The sequence below is a fragment of the Erythrolamprus reginae genome, chromosome 1, assembly GCF_031021105.1.
Source record: "Erythrolamprus reginae isolate rEryReg1 chromosome 1, rEryReg1.hap1, whole genome shotgun sequence".
Taxonomy (NCBI): domain Eukaryota; kingdom Metazoa; phylum Chordata; class Lepidosauria; order Squamata; family Dipsadidae; genus Erythrolamprus; species Erythrolamprus reginae.
Genome location: NC_091950.1, coordinates 397,797,153 through 397,817,897, shown reverse-complemented (window position 1 = coordinate 397,817,897; position 20,745 = coordinate 397,797,153). Strand labels below are relative to the sequence as shown.

General features: G+C 38.6%; 1 protein-coding gene across 1 annotated transcript; it reads right to left on the bottom strand.

Annotated features, from left to right (window-relative positions):
* Positions 1–35: 35 nt before the first annotated feature.
* HSF5 (heat shock transcription factor 5) lies at positions 36–20,429 on the bottom strand. The gene is made up of 6 exons (XM_070742167.1): positions 19,647–20,429; positions 13,811–14,182; positions 10,770–10,867; positions 9,067–9,597; positions 6,958–7,135; positions 36–2,000 (listed from the first exon to the last, which is right to left on the bottom strand). The coding sequence occupies exons 1-6, from the start codon at positions 20,362–20,364 to the stop codon at positions 1,930–1,932; spliced, it is 1,968 nt and encodes a 655-aa protein (XP_070598268.1). The 5' UTR covers positions 20,365–20,429; the 3' UTR covers positions 36–1,929.
* Between the last annotated feature and the right edge of the window lie 316 nt (positions 20,430–20,745).

Here is a 20,745-nt window from a genome sequence, read left to right as displayed (position 1 = left end):
AATTTTCTTCAAATAAAAGAAGGAAAATATAGATATTTGATGTTTTGATTTGTTCTTTATTATAATGAAGATCTATTTGTAGGCTGTTACTGAATTTTTTTTCTTTTAAATTGCTTATTATACAATGTTAAAATGACTGTGTCTTTTCACTTTAGTACACTTTTCAGGGTGCAGTACACTTTTGAGGGTGGAGTGATTTAGTGCTTAATTTTATTCAAATGAAAATCAAATACTTTACTCTCCCATAGGACTATTTAGACCGAAGCAGCAAAATTTCAGATAATCATTAGACGATGGTATATAGATACAGAAAATTCAACCTAGCGTTCTGCTGTCTAGCTATTCTGGATTTTTGCCAGAAAATCTAGTAGTCCTACTTAAGTATTACTATAGCAAACACTGGACTTCTTTGGAGTAATCCTTTTTATTATTTATTAATAGAATGCATTTTAGCTGAAAGCTGTGAAAGTTCTGAGAAGGTTTTTCCAGATAGAGTTATGCTGTGTATTAGCATCAAGCAATATTGTACATATTTCTTAAATATTTTGAATATAATTTTCTCTTTTGCCAGTTTGAATATTCTTTCTTTTCTACAAATGCTTAAGAGCCAAATAACTGATCTATAAATATGGTAGGAGATCCAGCTCCTTGGCTTCATTTTTCAGTTAGTTTAGAGACAGATGTAAAGATATAAATATCACCATTTCCAGACTGAGCCTTAAAAATAGAGGCACATTTAAATGTTCTTTATTAATAATTTTGAATTATTAATAAAGCTATGCTACAACACAATTATTTCCTGTAGTCCAACCAGGTATTTGCAACATTTATTTGGATCTGCAACAGACCTGAACGAAATGCCTATTTTTAATTTAAGTCAGGACTGATATACAAGCATCTCTTACCATTTGTAAAAATTCAGAGACCTTGCTAAATATTCTCACTGCTTGTGTAGCATTTTATTCTTCACTTAATTTTCTTATCGTAATATTAGACTGAATGTATATAGATGGACAAATGGAGCCTCTGAAAAATGATTGGAATTATCTCAAAATAATCAGTATATCAAAGCAATGGAAGCTTTGTAAGAAATAATATATTACTATCTTGCAAATCAATATGAAGCTATAGCTGAGTTTGTGTGGTTGACTTTGGTTCATCCTGCCTTTTATTGAGAGATAATGGATATAAGAAGTCTAGGAACTAAAGTCAATTAGAATAACAGATCTATCTGATCTGAGTTTTTGAGGAATTATATCCTTACGCATTTTTCAGAGTTCTGAGAAATCAGAATAGTCTTAAAACACATTCTCATCATGCTACATCATTTGCATGTATTCTAATTACAACATAAATACATTCAAGTAGAAAGTCATTACTCTTTAAAATCTATTGTCAATAAATACAATCATATCGAACAAGTTAAATAGCTTGCAAAGACATTTAAGATGAGCAATAAAACAACATAAGCCTTAACATTTGTTTTATGTTGGCCCTAGAATGAGGAAATTATTAAAACACAAGAATGTACCTTTAACATAAAATATCCAGCAGCTATTAGAGATGGAAAAATGAAGAAAGAAATAAACCGTTTGTGTAATTAACTAGAAAATGAGATAAACAGTTTTCAAATGAAATTTGAACAATCCTAAGGGGACAATTGTGGCAGCTGTTTGAAATACAGCTTTTCCACTTTTAACAGATTTGGACAAATAAGTTTATTAGTTAAATGAAACAGGTTAAAAAATAATTTAAACCTATTAAAGAGGTATTAAAAACAGTGGTAGGATTATTTACAAGTGACAAAAATGAGCAATGGAAGAGAGTTTTATTTGTCGTAACAGTCCCCAAAATACTCCTGGAATGAAAGCCACTGCTCTTCCCCAGCTGGCTACTGCTCTGCAATTGTACATACTTTCCATCAACTTCTCACTCCCTTAATTCTTCTTCCTTTGGAAAATGTTCTTGCTTGCAAGCCACATCCACTAGCAAATGTAGATCTAGGAAGAACACAAATGGCAATCCAATATTTATTCTGTAGTTTTGTTCTTAGGGTGTATAGTACATCTTAAGAGATAGAAAATGTACCCTGCCTGTCTTAATTAATGGGGTTCCAAACCCATATTTGCCAACTAGAGTTCCCCAGCAGCTGCGGCAGAACAGCGTTTCAGTGAAAAATTAGGCATTTTCTTTCTTGCACATTGTAGGGAGAATATTTTAGTTAGTTACTGTTAGTTACAAATCTGTGAAGTTAGTTGGGGGAAAGATCAAAAGCAACATGAGAAAATATTATTTTACTGAAAGAGTAGTAGATCCTTGGAACAAACTTCCAGCAGACGTGGTAGATAAATCCACAGTAACTGAATTTAAACATGCCTGGGATAAACATATATCCATCCTAAGATAAAATACAGAAAATAGTATAAGGACAGACTAGATGGACCCTGAGGTCTTTTTCTGCCATCAGACTTCTATGTTTCTATGTTTCTATTTATTTTATTTATTTTATTTTATTTTATTTATTTATTTATTTTATTATTTTATTTATTTATTTATTTTATATTTATTTATTTATTTATTTATTTATTTACTTACTTACTTACTTACTTACTTACTTATTTGTTTGTTAGATTTGTATGTCGCCCCTCTCCATAGACTCAGTAACTAACAACAGTAATAAACAGCATGTAACAAATCTAATGCTTAAAATAATTTTAAAACCCTTATTAAAACCAAACGTACATACCATGCATAAATTGTATAGGCCTAGGGGGAAAAGGGTAGTTCAGTTCCCCCAAGCCTGACGACAGAGGTGGGTTTTAAGGAACTTACGAAAGGCAAGGAGGGTGGGGGCAATTCTGATCTCCGGGGGGAGCTGGTTCCAGAGGGTCGGGGCCGCCACAGAGAAGGCTTTTCCCGAGTCCCGCCAGATGACATTGTTTGGTTGACGGGACCCGAAGTAGACCGACTCTGTGGGACCTAACCGGTCGCTGGGATTCATGCGGCAGAAGACGGACCCGAATGTATTCTGGTCCGATGCCATGAAGGGCTTTATAGGTCATAACCAACACTTTGAATTGTGACCGGAAACTGATCGGCAACCAATGCAGACTGCGGAGTGTTGGTGTAACATGGGCATACTGGGGAAGCCCATGATTGCTCAGCTGCATTCTGGACAATCTGAAGTTTCCGAACACTTTTCGAAGGTAGCCCCATGTAGAGAGCATTACAGTAGTCGAGCCTCGAGGTAATGAGGGCATGAGTGACTGTGAGCAGTGACTCCCGGCACAGATAGCCCCTGTTGTAAGGAATATCCTTCCGGATTCAGTTCCAATTGGGAAAAAGACACTGGATTCATGGAACTTGCTTGGAAATAAGATTTAATGATGGACAGGAGAACATGGCAGATGTGGATTTGTAAGTGGTGACGGAAGTTAGCACCTCCCCTCTCCTAGAAAAATGAAATATCCTAGGAAATATTGAAAAGGAAGAATAAGTTTCTCTGGATGAGGAGAAACGTGTTTTAAATACAAAGCAGCTCCCTGCGGCTCCCTGCCCCACTTCAACTCCAGGGTGATGGGATTAAGACCTTCACCCTTAGGACATGATAAGATTAATCCTCTACCACAGGGCACCTGGAAAATCTACAGATAACTATATTTGTGTGGTCTCTTTCTATTATGTATATTGGTGAATAGTTAATCGTTATCGTTAACGAATATAGGGTAGGTATTTATTTTATTTATTAATAGAGTTGAAAGGGACCGTTAGGTCATCGAGTCCAACCCCCTGCCTGAGCAGGAAACCCTACAGCACCCCAGCCAAATGGAAGTCCAATCTCCTCTTGAAGGTGTCCAGAGTTGGGGAGTTCACCACCTCCCCTGGCAGGCAGTTCCATTGGTTGATCGCTCTGACCGTCAGGAAGTTCTTCCTTACATATATAGCATCAAGATATAAGGGAATATAAACTACTCAAGACTCACTTATACCGCCAGGCATGGGGGAGTTGAGACACCTTTCCCCCAGGCTTTTTTATATTTTGTTTTATGTTTGGTATGAATGTGCTGTTTGGTTTTTTAAATAATGATAGGGTTTTATATGTTTTTAATATTAGATTTGTTCCACTGCTATATTGTTTTTATTGCTGTTATGAGCCGCCCCGAATCTTCGGAGAGGGGCAGCATACAAATCTAATAAACAAACAAACAAACAAACAAACAAACAAATAAATAAATATAGCTGCTGCTAAAGATCTCATCTGCATTGGCTTTAACTTGTAATCTGTAACACCAAATAAAGGTAGTGAGTTGAAATTACACTGTTTTTTTATATCAAACAGACATCCTTCTCAGAAAGGCAGCAAATAAAGCTGAAACGTAACAGACTGAACCTGCAGGTTTAAGTGTTACTATTAATATTTTTATTTAAATACACATGTACGGTATGTAAGTGCAGTCCAAGCAGATAACAAAGAAATCACAGCATACTATGTATTTCAAGATGAGACATCTGATTAGCATTGTGGCAGCACCTTCCTCCATCTGATTAGCATAATCAGAAGGAGGAAGGTGTTGCCACAATTTTTATACTTCTGAAACAAAATTTCAAAAGCCAAAGAATTCATGTCTCCAAGAAGAAATATCATTCCTGGATCAAATAAAGTGCTATCAAGGAAGAAATTATTAAAGTCACAAGGATCCATTCCTAAGCATCATGAGGCCAAAATGATTAGACAGACGTTGCTATGTCATGAAATAAGCCCTACTCTTTCATATTGCATCACAACAGTGTGCAAGTACATAAATAGAGAGTTTGTACGGTGGTATCGCAACAATATTTTGTCAATTGCACTCCCACCTTGTAGGTGCCTATTATCCAAGTACCAAATTTTCTTCAGCAAAACAGAAAGCTCTCAGAGAGGCAATTACTATGGTGATTAGAAAAAAAGTGAATGAAAATCACCAGGAATAAAACCTATGACATGGGAGGTAAGTGTGGGTCCTCCTACCAAACATTTTGATTTTAAAACATTCCAAAAATACTTAACACAAGCCCTAAACCATAAGCACTGCAATTACAACGGACATTTCATTGCAGAAAAGATGATAACAGTTCAGACTTTGTGATAACAATTGTTTAACATTTAAACAAGCTATTTCAGGAATTGTTGGGTTTTCTCTTTGCTAGATATGTATGGCTGTGAAGTTCCACTCTGTCTTGCAAACCTTGCATTGAGCAGGCCTAAATGATACTCTAAATTATTTTCAGATCTTTGACTATATTTTGATTGTAAAATAAAGAGATCAGATAAAGGTCAACACGTTGTAGATTGTCAATCTAATACTCAAATTGTCCTTCAGTTGAAATCCTACACAAGTCTTCTAAGCATAAGCGGGACTAACTGAGCAGAAAAATACCACCACCACCCCTACAATTCTGCACATTTCTTCATTCACAGAATCGAATGAAGGTTATTCAACATTTATTATGAGGGATGATCAATAATGCATTAATAATCAGAATTATTAACATGCCCCATACAAATATAGGTAGTCCTCAACTTAGAACAGTTCATTTAGCGACTATTCAAAGTTAAAACAGTGCTAAAAAAAGGGACTTATGACCATTTTTCACACGTATAACATTGCAGCATCCCTGTAGTCACATGATCAAAATTCAGATTATTGGCAATTGCTTCTTTGGACTAGAACAGTTTTTCCCAACCTTGGCAACTTGAAGATATCTGGACTTCAACTCCCAGAATTCCCCAGCCAGTCCAGATGTCTTCATGTTGCCAAGGTTGGGAAACACTGGACTAGAAGACCTCCAAGGTCTTCTAGCAACTATGTGCTGTTGTATCATCATCATCATCATTACCATCCCAGGGTCATGTGATCTCCTTTAGCGACCTTTTGACAAGCAAAGTCAGTGGGGAAAACAGATTCACTTAACAGCCATGGTACTAAATTAGCAACTGCAGTGATTCACTTAACAATTGTGGCAGGAAAGGTCGCAAAATGAGGCAAAATTAACTAAGCAACATAAATTTTGGGCTCAGTTGTCATAAGTCGAAGACTACCTGTATTTCAATCTTTGTACAAAAGATAAGTCATTGCTCACAGTCGCTCATGCCCTCATCACCTCGAGGTTCGATTACTGCAATGCTCTCTACATGGGGCTACCCATGAAAAGTGTTCGGAAACTTCAGATTGTGCAGAATGCGGCCGCGAGAGCCATCGTGAGGCTCCCTAGATTCGCCCATGTTTCTGCAACACTCCGTGGCCTGCATTGGCTGCCGATCAGTTTCCGGTCACAATTCAAAGTGTTGGTAATGACCTTTAAAGCCCTACATGGCAGTGGACCAGAATACCCCTGGAACCACCTTCTACCGCACGAATCCCAGCGGCCGATAAGGTCCCACAGAGTTGGCCTTCCCGGGGTCCCGTCGACCAAACAATGTCGTCTGGCGGGCCCCAGGGGAAGAGCCTTCTCTGTGGCAGCCCCGGCCCTCTGGAATCAACTCCCCCCAGAGATTAGAACGGCTCCCACCCTCCTTGTCTTTCGCAAATTACTTAAGACCCAGCTATATCGCCAGGCATGGGGGAACTAAGACATCCTTCCCCAGGCTTTTATATTTTATGTTTAGTATGTATGTGCTGCATAGTTTTAATTGCTGGGGTTTTTTATATGTTTTTTAATATTGGATTTGTTTTACTGCTATATTGTTTTATTATTGTTGTGAGCCGCCCCGAGTCTTCAAAGAGGGGCGGCATACAAGTCCAATAAATTATTATTATTATTATTAATAAGTGTAATTCATGTTAACTGTCCTTTTATGCAGGTGTCGAGGGAATTAGTAGAAACAAAATTCCTCTAAAATTGAGGAAAAACATAGCCTCAGCTATTTCAATATAATTAAATTTATATGAGAAGACCCCGAAAGCCTACCATTCTTACCAGGGGATTTGCCCTTCTGTGAACTGCTCCTTCTTTCTCTGCTTTTGGTTTGGATGGAGGAAACTGAATCTTTGGCACCTTTGTTGAGAGGACCCACCTCTGAAACGAGGAAACCAATTTGTTCTGAGGATGCAACAGTCTCTGATGTATTTGTCTCACACTTTACATTAGGATCCTCCTTATAAAGAAGTAAAACACACAAATAAGCAATACATTTTATTTCAAAAATTTCAGAAACCGACACAAGTCCTTTCAAGGAAGTCCACAATATAATATTTACAGCGTCCCCCTGATTTTTGCGGGGGATGTGTTCCGAGACCGCCCGTGAAAGTCGAATTTCCGCGAAGCAGAGATGCGGAAGTAAATACACTATTTGTGGCTATGAACAGTATCCCAAGCCTTCCCTTAACACTTTAAACCCCTAAATTACCATTTCCCATTCCCTTAGCAACCATTCAGATTATTACTCACCATGTTTATTTATTAAAGTTTATTTTAAAAAATGTTTTTTAAAGGCAGACGAAAGTCTGACAATGACATATGACATCATCGGGTGGGAAAAACCGTGGTATGGGGGGGAACCGCGAAGTATTTTTTAATTAATATTTTTGAAAAACTATGGTATAGACGTTCCGCAAAGTTCGAACCCGCGAAAATCGAGGGAACACTGTATTTCATTACTTTTCCAGGGGGCCAAGATGGTCTTGGTCAGTGATGGCTAACCTTTTTCTCATCGTGTGCCGAAAGCTGTACATCTTCCGCATGCATACATGACCCCTTATGCGACCGGTGCATGCGCACATGACTCCCCGCCCCGTTTGGGCCTAGCAGGCCTCCTTGCAGCCTCCTGGGACCATAATGGGCTGGGGGGGAAGTCAGAGCACCCAGCATTTCCCACGCCCCATGCGCAGGTGACCCACCCCACCGTTGCCCTCTGTGCATGCCCAGCAGATACCTAAAATTCAGCTGCTGGCAGGAGGTGCACATGCATGCGTGGTGGAGCTGAGCTGGATGACAGCTCGTGTGCCCACAGGTGCGTGCCACCTGTGCCACACTTGCCATAGGTTTGCCATCACGGGTTTCTGTTCTTTTCCACACATGATGCCATAACAAAGACTTATGGTAAGAAGGAAAAGTGGAAAATCTATCATCCAAGATTCCTTTATAAAAGCTACACGCGCAAAGATATGTTTAGAACAACCAACAGAATATATGGGCTATTGTGGAAAAGGAGACTATCTTTCAAAGAACAATTAAATTTTACTCTTAAAATTATCCCTCTTATTTTAATTGCCAGTGTCATCCAAATAGGCATCATTTTAGTAATACATAATGGTAAAAATGTTTTAGAAACACAATTTTCAAATATTCTCTGCCATTTCTTAATGCTGTGATGCATGACTTAGTGAACCCTAAATCTTTTTGTCCCATAAAGTATTAAATCTATCATCTCCAATTAACTAGTTGGAGGGGAACAGAACCCTCAGAATTGATAAGAAGTTACTGAATATAGTTTAGAATACTTTATGAACCAAATTAAACAAACTATAGTTTAACGCAACTTGTATAACCTGCCCTGGGTAATTGGTCTAAGGCAGGCCAATAAAAATTTTGGGATAGAGGATTTGAGTTCAGACTTCCTTAGTTACAATTTGACCTATGATCATGACAATAATCTTAATATTATGACTGCAATCATGCAATAAACTTGTTTTTAAATTGCTCATTTTCTGAGTTTACACAATTCAGTCAACAATAACTAATGAAACTGGCCGGGTTCACACAACATGCTGAGTGACAAAAAAGCTAGGCAAAGTTAATATTAACCAAATATTAACCTTAGAAAGTTGTGTAAACACAGCTGCTGGTTTTTAACTGACCTGTCAAGTATGTTATATGAACACAGGTGAATTTGTTTTAACAAAACTTTAATAGTGAATATTATATTCAATTGTGCACATTAAGCAATATTTGTATTTTATAATTTTGAAAATCAACGATTTGATGACGCCATGAAATATTTTGTTTTAATTCTAATTTAAATATCGGCTTACTACTGAAGAACATGGAGATGAGATTATCAGTCCAGAATATATCATTGTTCCCTACCTGTGGCTGACTGAATGGAAGCTCCTCTTGAACAAATACCATGGGAGACACTGCAGAAGACTGGTTCAGTTGTTCTTTGACCTTTGCTAATGTTTGTGGTGTGACTGTAGGCTGTTGCACTATTTGAGCTGTGGTATTCTCCACAGGTTCTGTGGTTTGAATAGCATAGATAAACTCTGGAGACTGTGGCAAGGAGCAGGCTATAGCTTGTTCAGATTCTACAACAAAGGATGTGATATCTGAGCCTACAGGTGTTAGAGGTTCTAAGTGGCTGGTTTGACCTGAAGAAGCTGTATCACTATTCCCTGAATTAACTATTAATTGCTGGTTTCGATTTGACTGTGAAGTTGGACATTGGTTCTCCACTGGTTCTACTTTTACCATTTCCAGCTTTGGGGATGAATGCATTTCATCAACAATCTGGAAGACAGCTTCTAGATTGACTTCTGTCTTCTTGTTTTCATCAGAAGTGTTGCAGGACCAATTAGAAGGCAAAAATTCAACTGGATATGAAGATTGCATTGCTGGATTCTAGTGAGACACAGACATTTAGTTGTGCATTTTAGCAACGATGAGTAAAACAAGACTATATAACCCAATGATACATTTGTCTTTAGCATATGCTGTCTACAATACTTTTGGGAAAAAAGAACAGTGGTACTTCTACCTACAAACACCTCTATTTACGAACTTTTCTAGATAAGAACCTAGTGTTCAAGATTATTTTGCCTCTTCTCAAGAATCATTGTTCACTTACAAACCCGAGCCTCCGAAAATGTAACCAGAAAAGACGGAGAAGCTTCTGTGGGGCCTCTCTAGGAATCTCTTGGGAGGAAACAGGGCCGGAAAAAGTGGGGGAAGGCTCCGTGGGGCCTCTCTAGGAATCTCCTGGGAGGAAACAGGGCCTCCACCTTCTCTGTGGTTTCCGCAATCGCACGCATTATTTGCTTTTACATTGATTCCTATGGGAAAAATTGCTGCTTCTTACAAACTTTTCTATTTAAGAACCTGGTCACGGAACAAATTAAGTTTGTAAGTTAAGGTACCACTGTATTTATTTTTGGGGGGAAAAGTGTTAATGAAGACTCCAAAGTCTTCATTAACAAATGGCATCCTCTTTGTAATTTATCTCTAAAAGGAAAGGTTCTAAGGAAATAAACAACTAAATATTATTTGAATTTAATATAACTAATATAATTCAGAGACTGAATTTGAACTGGGCTTCCTGACATTAATCTTCAGAAATCTTGGGAGAAAGTCTATTGTGTGAATAATTTATATTAGTTCAGAGTCAAAACAATTAATACAGAACATTTAAATATAGATGTTTATGCTTTTAGGAACTATTTTCCTTCAAAAGAAAATGCTTAACAGCATTTTTAAATATTATATATCATTCTACAACTATTTTTTTGTTTTTGTAAACAAGAAATTTCTAATTGAAATAATTTACCATGAACAAAAATTTTACGTGTTCAGCCACAGATATAATAAACTTGTGACTAAGATGGAATCAATTTGATGTTTCTTAAATTTACTTTTTAATCTTAATACCATACAGCTAACTACTATAGAAAAAAAGTGAATTTTCAAAACTTCACTATGTTATGACATGCCATCAAGGTCAGGATTCAGAAAAGCTTACAATATATTGCATTGGACATGCCTTAGATAGGTCACTGGAAGTTAGCCAATTCATTCACCTGAAAATAGCTGCAGTGTGTATAGATTGAGGCTGTAGGACTACCACAACCACTTAAGGGATCCATGTGGGTTGGTGGAGAACAACATTGTAATACAGCTAGAAAGAAAAGAAAAAAAATTAAAAGGCAGAAATAATATTCTCAATTAAAAGGGTTTTCTGAATTGCTTTTAATACTATTACAGTTTTCTCAAATGTAATCTAGCAGTGGATTATGGTATAGTATAGGATCAGCAGAGATGGGCTATAGAAAAAGCAGACATGATCTGAGGACTAATTCCTTCCCTTAAGTAAATGATTTATATGTTTTAAACACATTGTTTGAAAGGGTTCTTTAAGTATAAGAGGAAAACTGAAAATAGTTCTCCACTGGGTAAAATATACTAATACATATCCTCTCTCCCAAATCAACACCATGTCTTGAGTCCCATAGTTGATATATAGCAGCCCAAACATAAGAAACGTGAAAAAAGACTCGAGTAAATTCTTTATTAATCCAAAATTTGTGTATAGCTACGGTAGGTTCAGAGTTGGGGCGCCAAACATAGTCTTGTAAAGAATTGTGCTTTCTAGAGCACCCTGTCTTAAAGCCTGGCCCTGTGATAAAATTCACTAAACCTAAAATTTAAACCTGGACTAGCTACTTAGCCTGGATGGATCCAGATACTGCAGTCTTCAAATTGGCAAATGCAGAAGAATGCATAACAAAGATTATTCTATTTCTATTTATCCCACCACTGGGTCATTAATATGTTTTATATAAACCAATTTTTGAGTCCATGAAAACAAAAGCGTGTGCAGTTGTTTCGCAATTACAAAGCCCAATATATATAGAAAGTCAGCTAGTTATCACTCAATGATAATTTCTTTAGTAAACTTTTAAAGGCAGAACATCACCAAGGAGTATTGTGGAATTTATGAAGGTAAATACAACTTAACTTACAACCATTCATTCAAAGTTACAAAACACTGGAAAAATGATTATAATTGCTTTTTACACTATATTATCCATGGTTATGTGATCAAACTTCAAATGCTTGACAACTGGTTCATATTAATGACAGTTGCAGTGTCCCAAGGTCATGTGATCACCTTTTATGACCCTCTGACAAGCGAAGTCAATGAAGCCCAATTCACTTAACTGGGTTACAAACTTAATAACGGCAGTGATTCACTAAACAACTATGGCAAGGAAGGTCAAAAAGTTTAAAATTTTAATAAATAAAATATGGCAAAACTCACTTGTTTTGCTTAGCAATAGAAATTTTGGATTCAATTATGGCCGTAAGCAGTGAAGGGCTAACAAAATGTTTACTACTACACTGTACGTGTGGCTTATGCAGGACACCCTGCATTTTCTTTCAGCATCTTTCAGTGCAAATCGGGTGCTCTGGGGTGGAGCTCCATTTTCGCTATCCCACAGCATTCCCCCCACCCAGGCAGTAGCCCACTCCGGTCATAAGTTAAGAACTACTTCTATTGCATAAGAGCCAGGGTGGCACAGCAGGTAGAGTGCTGTACTGCAGGCCACTGAAGCTGACTGTAGATCTGAAGGTCAGCGGTTCAAATCTCATCACTGGCTCAAGGTTGACTCAGCCTTCCATCCTTTTGAGGTGGGTAAAATGAGGACCCGGATTGTGGGGGCAATATGCTGGCTCTGTTAAAAAGTGCTATTGCTAACATGTTGTAAGCCACCCTGAGTCTAAGGAGAAGGGCGGCATAAAAATTGAATAAATAATAAATAAGGGAAAGAAAAGATCAGCATTTAGTGATAATATTCAAACTCACTGGATACTGTACACAACTAATTTATAGAACCAGTAAAGAACAACTTTCAAAATAAGTTTCAGATGTAAATAATCAGACTGTCATTCAGAAACATGATTGTGTTGAATGAATCTTCTCTATTGTTTGATGTTGAACAAGCTTATAATCCTACTGCTCAGAAGTCATTTTTAACCAAGTGTCTGCTTATGACCTCAGTAGAAGAGCACAGCTTTGACAGCACTGGTGTTTAAAATAGAACAGTCTGTCTGAACATTTTGTTTGCTTGTTGTGTTAAGGTAAAACCCCAGGGCTGCTTTAACTAATATGAACAGCAAAAGCTAATATGACAGAGCCCTAAGTCCCTGCTAAAACTTCAGTGGGTGCAATGTAAACATTAAATAAATGTATTCCTTTGTATGGTGACTTACACTAGAAACACTGCATAGTTTATGGATCTGTGCAGCAGATTTCCAGGGTATTTGAAGTTTAAAAAATAGACATATTGTAAATACTTCATTAGTCTATGATCAAAGTGTATGACATGGATTCTGAATACATATGAAATAACTTTTAGACTTACTGGTAAGTCATAAATCAAAACACTGCTATTTCCTGACATTATTGAAAATAATTGAGTATAGATGTTTGGGGTAGATCACAACAAATATCAAATATTTAAAAAGTAGATGTGTGATTCCATAGTAAACACAATTCTAAAGTATAAACTTGAGTGCAGATTAAATTATAAATTCCAGGCTATGTTCTTTTTTCTTACATTTCCAGCTAAAAGAATGGTGGGGAGCTGCCATCAGTATTTTTGATGATAGCTCTTTGCTGGATTTTTACATTGCATTGAAACAAATGATTACTATTGCGGAGATAAGAAAAAACTATAAATTCAGGTATTGTTGGACTATTACTGCTTCATTCTATTAGCTGCAGGTGGCACAGCCAGTGGTCACAAAAAATAGCTGTAATACAATAGTGGGCAGGACATAGAAGCCCCAAATTTTCCCCATGGCTCTTTTTGTCTAAATAACAAGCAGATTTTCCATGGCATTTCTATATTATCAGGGATACCTTATCACAAATCCTACAATGAAATGATCTCCATACTATATACATTATTACAAATTTGCATCTGTATTTTTATATAACAGATATTTTAATAGTTTTGTGGTTGCATGGGAGCCTTGCTGGAGGTTGTTGCTTGTAAACTTTTTAAAGCACACTCTTAAACTTTTGATGAAATAAACTAATATTGGAACATGTTACCTGTTGGATAGTAAGCTTGGGAGTATGGAGCTGAAGCTGCATAACTGGTATATTTCTGGGAAGATGGGGCCATTGTCTGCGGCCCTTGTTGAATATGCACAGATGTAGAGCTGGGCTGCAGAGTGTAAGTTACTTCTGTTGGGAACCTCTGCAACACAGGAAATGGAACACCTTTGTCTGAAAAAGCTGATGTCTCCACCTGACCTGGGAGCATTCCAAGAGAGTTCTGCCATGTTCTGGGAGGAAAAGGAGTCCGATCGGAACCTTTCAGTGGAAAAGCATTTTGGTTGTGAGATGATGGTGACAGGTAGGAATAAGGAGATAAACTGTCTCGCCGAAAAGATCGATGAACCTGTTCTAAAGTCAATGGAGCTGAAGATGGAGAGAAAAATGAGAAATTTGATGTACTATCAAACATATGTCGGAAGCCACTAAGTCTCTAATATTGTAGAATAACGGCTAAACATGTTTGCCTATATTAGTTTTCATCAAATGATACAGCACGCACACATGCTCTTTCAGCACCCAAGGAAAAAAAGGTTCGCCATCACTGGTCTAGAGTGATAACATAATCTGGATTGATGTACTGATTTGTCACCCCCCCCCCCTGATTCCTATATTTAATTTGATATTAGGAGTATCAATTTCAGAATCAAATATGATAGGCCCCTTTTTAATAATATTTAACACTAATAATAATCTGGGAGATATATATATGTCACATGTTTTTGCTGAATTTGAAAATTAAGGGAGACTAGGATAGCCCTGTTTCAGCCTTATTTTGGCCTCATCAGCTAGCCATACCCTTATTGGGACTTGAACTTGCAACCTTTGCCTTGTAAGGCAGAGAATTACCCTCTAGGCTACAGTATCCAATCAGTGGGGTAACACCTGGGATCGTTGATGTAATTTATGTATGCTGATTAGTTGATGTTTGTGGATTGGGGGTGATATCCTGAGTAGTTGGAGCTTGCAGGCTACTTAGCTGTTTTGTAATGTGTGTCTGGGGTGTAACAATTTTTGTTTGGATGCGAGTTTGTGGTCTGGTCGTGTGTTTATGGTGTTTGTCGGTTTGCTTTGTGTGTAAGTCAGAGGGGGCTGCAACAGTTGGGAGCACTGCTATAGTTTGGCTTCTGGGTGGTGGTCGTATTTGGTCTGTAGGGTGGATGTGGGTTTGGGTCTGGTGGAGGTGATTGGTGGTAGTGTCCTGTGTTGTTCTGAGTCTGGTTTCAGTTTGTATGGCTGAGGTACGTTTGTTAATGAGGGTTGGTTACCCCACTGACTCACCAGGAAGTTTCAACACAGCTGCTGAGCCATCAAACCACACCCCCCACCAGTATTTATAGAGGGAAGGCAGCTCAGGTCTTGCTGTGTTCGCCCTAGAACAAGGACAGAAGCACCAGCCTGAAGATGACGAGTGGGACCTCGTCGAAACGTTGCCAGAAATCTCTGAATCCTACACGGGAAGAAACCCGAATATGCCAAGACCTTCATACCTGTACCCGTGAAAATCTACGAAAACACACAGACACACACACACACACACACACACACACACATATTTGTTGCTATCTCTGTTGTATGCTGCTCATTGTTGCCTTTGGTGAGATGGATGGCTATATAAATTTTATAAATAAATAATGCACTAGTCTAAATTTATAGACATATTACTGTGGGCTAGAGCATTTACACCTATTCTTGAAGATCACACTATCAAATGACACATACCTTACTCTACTTACACTACCTGTGTGTTACAGCAGTACATTCTATATGAAGCCAACTTTACTGAGAAACTATAATTGTTCCAGAACAGACTGGGCAATTAAGGAATTGTCACCTACTGGAAGTATGTGATTTTAAAAAATGCATTGGCTTATTGTTTATTTTGGACTGCATATAGAGAACTAGTAATATCCTTTAAAACATTTTGGACCAGAATATGCAAAAGACTACTTTCTGCTGTTTAACAGCCTGAGGAAATTTTCAACTGAAGTCCTGGTGCTAATAAACTCTCAGTAGTAATCTTATTTGGAAAGAGAGCGATATCTTTTTCATCCCAAATGAGATTCATCATAATCATTGTTTCAGACTTACATTGGATAATTCAAATATTCTAAGAGTTACTATTCTCTCATTGCTTTAACGTGCTAGATGCTGTTCAGTTAAATTATTTAAAGGATTATCTATAAACAGAACCTGTTTTTTGCTGTTTTATCAAACCTCATTTTATTATTTTACAATTACAAGAAGTATTTTGGCAATAGCAATAGCAGTAGCATTCAGATGTATATACCACTCCATAATGCTTAACAGCACTGTCTGAGTGGTTTAGTGTCAGCATATTGCCACCAACAATGTGGGTCTTCATTTTACCGAAACCGTTACACGTGTATTTATTACTTTTTGTAATATATGTGTTATTTTCTTACATGGGTATATTTGTGTAGCAATACATGAAATCATCCTGATAATGGATGCAATTAAAAATGATAATTTATAGTTCTAAGCTTATAATGACCATCTGTGAAATACTTCTTCTAGCTGTTTGTGACATTTCTACTTTTTCTCCTCTGCGATACTGGGTCTAAATAAAAAAATAATATACCCTATTAAAAATGGAGAAAATATTATAGAATGCCTGCTTCTGTTCTTTTTGTTTAGATTTTATTAACCTGCTAGTAATCTCCAATTGATCTTGATGAATAATTTAATCTATTTTCATCCTGGTCCTATGGCTGACAAGTATTATTTAATGTTTCTAAAGCCATAGCAAAAGAGGACACATTGGCTCAGCTGTTAAAGAGAGTGAATTTGTCAATGACAGCCCAGGTTTGAGACCCAAGTGCCATATGCTGTGCTCGTTACTTGCTCCAGCTCCTAGCTATCTAGCATTTTGAAAGTTTGCAGTAGATAGATAGATATTATTTTAGTAACAGCGTTCCATATGCCTTAACATGTAGCCATGCTGGCCACATGACCAAGGATAATGTTGGGTCCTTCAGCTAAGAAACAGATGAGCACCGCCCCCTAGAGTTGGACATGGCTGAATGGGGAAACCTTTACCTTTATAGTCATAGCAACTAGTAAATTTGATGCTCATTTTTCAGTGATATGGAGACTTGAAAAAAGAGCTGCATTAACTAACACAATGGTAATAGTATGAAATACATACAGCACCAATTATTTAAAAGCTGCAAGAAAGGAATCACTGCAAGCATATTCTAACAAAAGATGAAACAAATGGAACATGCATAAAACATGTATCTTGTTCCAAATAAGCCAGGTAAACTTTTACAGTTTTTTCAGATTTTTTTTAAAAAATGAATTACCCAGCATTGTTTGAGGAAAAGAAAATATGCAATTAAATCATATTTTAATTAATATTTATAAAATGAATTGGCTGGATGCACAAAATGTGCTAAGCTCAAACCTATTTTTTAATTTTTCATGATATAAACCCAACTGGTCAGGTTATTTAAAGATTTGGCAGAGTGGTTTCAAGTAGGGATGATTATTCTGAATATTCATCGAGCAGGTGTACTAAATGAATAGGTGAATCCTCATTAAATCTATCAGCCTTGAAAGGCACTGCACAGCTTAAATCTGCAGAGCAGGAGATAATTGTTTAAAAACACTATTTTAGGTTTAACATTTGGCTTTAACATTTTTTCAGGCAGAGTGGATTCAAAATGGACTTTTCTTTGGTCTTTTAGTACGATGCAATAAATTGTGACTGAAAGTTGTGTGAGATTTTGTTATAGAAGTGTGTCGTAGTACGAAGATTTATTTGGGGATATCTTTAACATTAAATAAATGTTTCTATTCTGCAAGCATTTATTTCTATAATAATTTTGACTTCAATGAAATCTAATTTAAAACCTTATTTAATATATTGGAGGAGCGGAGATTCTATAGCTAAAAATCTTCTATTCACAGACTTCTAACTACTTAAATACAGATAGTCCTCAACCTTATACCACAATTGAGGCCAAAATTTATGTTGCTAGGTGAGAAATTTGTTAAGCGCTTTATCCCATTTTACAACTTTTCTAGTCACAGTTGTGAATCACTGCAGTTGTGAAATTAGTGACATGGATGTTAATTTCCCCATTGACTTTGCTTGTCAGAATGAAAAAAGTGATCACGTCTCTGGGACATTGCAACCATCTTATATAGAAGTCAACTGTCAAGCATCTGAATGTATATCATGTGACCAGGGGGATGTTACAACAGTTATAAGTGTGAAAAATGGTCATGTCACTATTTTTAGTGCCATTGTAACTTCAAATGGTCACTAAACAAAAGGTTGTAATTTGAGGACTACCTGTATAAAATATGCATGGCAGAGTAAAGGTCTTTAATCACCAGACTTCAACATAGTACTGAACGGATTCTGCATTGACATTGAATAACCAAAGATTTGAACCAGGGCCCTTGGGTGATTCATATTGCTTCTTTAGTGATTACATGGCTTTATTCACACAATAGTTAACTTGGTTACAGAAAATTCATTTTCTGATTCATATAATACATTGAACAATTGACTAATCAGTGTGGCTTTGAATAACATACTAGGCCACATAAAAGCTAATGGAAACTAGTAGCAATCAAGCTTATATGTTGTGCAAACACAGCCACTAGAACTTTAATTAATCTGGTTAAGTGTGTTTTGTGAACAAAGCCAGTGAGTTATAGGTTTATTCCTATGAGATACTGAAGAGCCAATCATATTTGACTGGATTAATCTTGACTTATGTGTTTCATACTTAATATGCAAACCCAGAATGTTTAAGTTGAGCAAATAGCGGTCCAGTTGGGGTAAAAATGACATATAAATATAGGTAGTCCTCAACTTACAACCACAATTGAGCCTAGAATTTATGTTGCTAAGCAAGAAATTTGAGTTTTGGCCCATTTTACGACATTTCTTGCTACATATGTTAAGTAAATTAGTTAACTTGCTTGCTAAGTGAATCTAGATTTCGCACTGACTTTGCTTGTCAGGTCTCAAAAGTATGATCACATGATCCTGGACATTGCAACCATCATAAATATGAACCAGTTGTCAACCATCCGAATGTAAATCATGTGACCATGGGGGTGCTCCAGCGGTCCTAAGTGCGAAAAATGATTTTAAGTGGTTGTAACTTTGAAAAGACCCTAAGCAAACTGTTGTAAGTTGAGGAGTACCTGTACAGCAGTGGTTCTCAGCCTCGGGGTCTGGACCCCTTTGGGGGTTGAATGACAGTTTCACAGGGGTCACCTAAGACCATGGGAAAAGGCAAATTTCCCATGGTGTTAGGAAATAAAGCTTCTATTCTGACAAATTGGAATGTATTTTTTTCAATCTGACCTATCAGGTGCTTACAGTGGGGGTGTCCCTCTGACCTTCCTGCCAATCAGCTTAAAGCTGTGTTGGGAGAATTGGCGCTAGACTTATGGTTGGGGGTCACCACAACATGAGGAACTGTATTATGGGGTTGCAGCATTAGAAAGGTTGAGAACCACTGCCCTTCAGCCTTAAGGGCACAGAGAAAGCTCACTATTCTTAAAATGAAAGGCAGTAACTCTTTGTTTTTTTTAAATAAACATTTAGATGCTAAATGTTGATGGAATGGGAGAGCTTCTGCACATGCTTCCCATTTGAACTGGGGCTGAACTCTGGCAGACTGGTTGCTCAAGGCGCACTCTGCAAGTGCTCAGTACCATGTGACCAACCCTGACTGAACCTTTATTTGTTATGACCATATGGCTGTCATCGTTAGTAACTTTCTCATTGCACAAGGGAGAAGGTGCCGTTCATGGCGGTGACCATCACGCCCTCCTCTCTCACCGGGCTTGCTGTCGTTCTTGGCAGCCACGGCCCCTGCATGTGCCGGCGGGGGATTGTGATGGTGCTGATGTTGCTGGCTGAGCAGGGCCTCGCCACCGTGAAGGGAGGTGCTGAGGAGGCGCTGGAAGCGGTTGGGCGGCCGGCTAGTGACTTCCAGGCCCGCGGCGAGCTTGGCCTTGTTGGCACTAGTCAGGCGTTTGAGGTGCACCAACAGATCGGGCCGGTCGCGGCGAAAGTGCGGGCTGTGAAAATGGTGCAAGGGCCCGCCGGGGGCCGAGGCGGCGGCAGCGGCGGCGGCTGAGGCGCCGGCGGTGGACCCGCCGCCAGACGAAGAGCCCCCGCTGCCTCCCGGCGGGCCTAGCACCACTTTGCGAAAGCCGTACAAATTGAGCTGCCGGATGAAACTAGTGAAATTGGTCGTCTTGAACAGCTCCGGCGAGGAGGAGGCGGACGACGACGACGACGGGGACACCGGAGAGCCGCCGGCGGAGGGGGGCCCGGCGCTGTCGCCTCCAGGGCCGCCTCCTACCGCCACGGCCATCCCGCTGCCGCCCGCGCCCAGCAGCTCGGCTTCGAACAAGGGCTGGTCGATGAGGAGTCCCTCGCCCCGGGCGTCCCAGCGGATGGAGCGGAAGCGGGGGCTGTTGACCAGGCGCCACAGCTTGGCGGGGAAGTTGTTGGGGTTAATGGGCGCGGCTGAGAGCAGTGGGTCCTCCATCGAGGTGGCTCGGTCTGCGGGGAAGCCGCCACCGAGGCTTTCGAGGCCGCCTCGCGCCCGCTCGCCTTCTCCGCCTGCCTCGCCCCCCCACCCCGCCCCTCAGGCCAACGGACGGTGGAAGGCCCGCGTGAGGCCGACCGGCTTTTTTCCAACGGACGCCGCCGTCAATCATTTTATTACCTTTATAGTATAAGCCGTCGTTGGTAGAGGGCGGTCATCGTTTTGTGAGGGCTTGATTGTGGAATATTTTTTTAGTTATTTTGGGGGCATGGTTAATAAAGAGTGTCCGACAAATGGATTAATTAATGTCAGTAATCAGTCCATATCTAACAATATTAATTAAACTAATTAATGTATAGCATATTATATGCTTATAATATT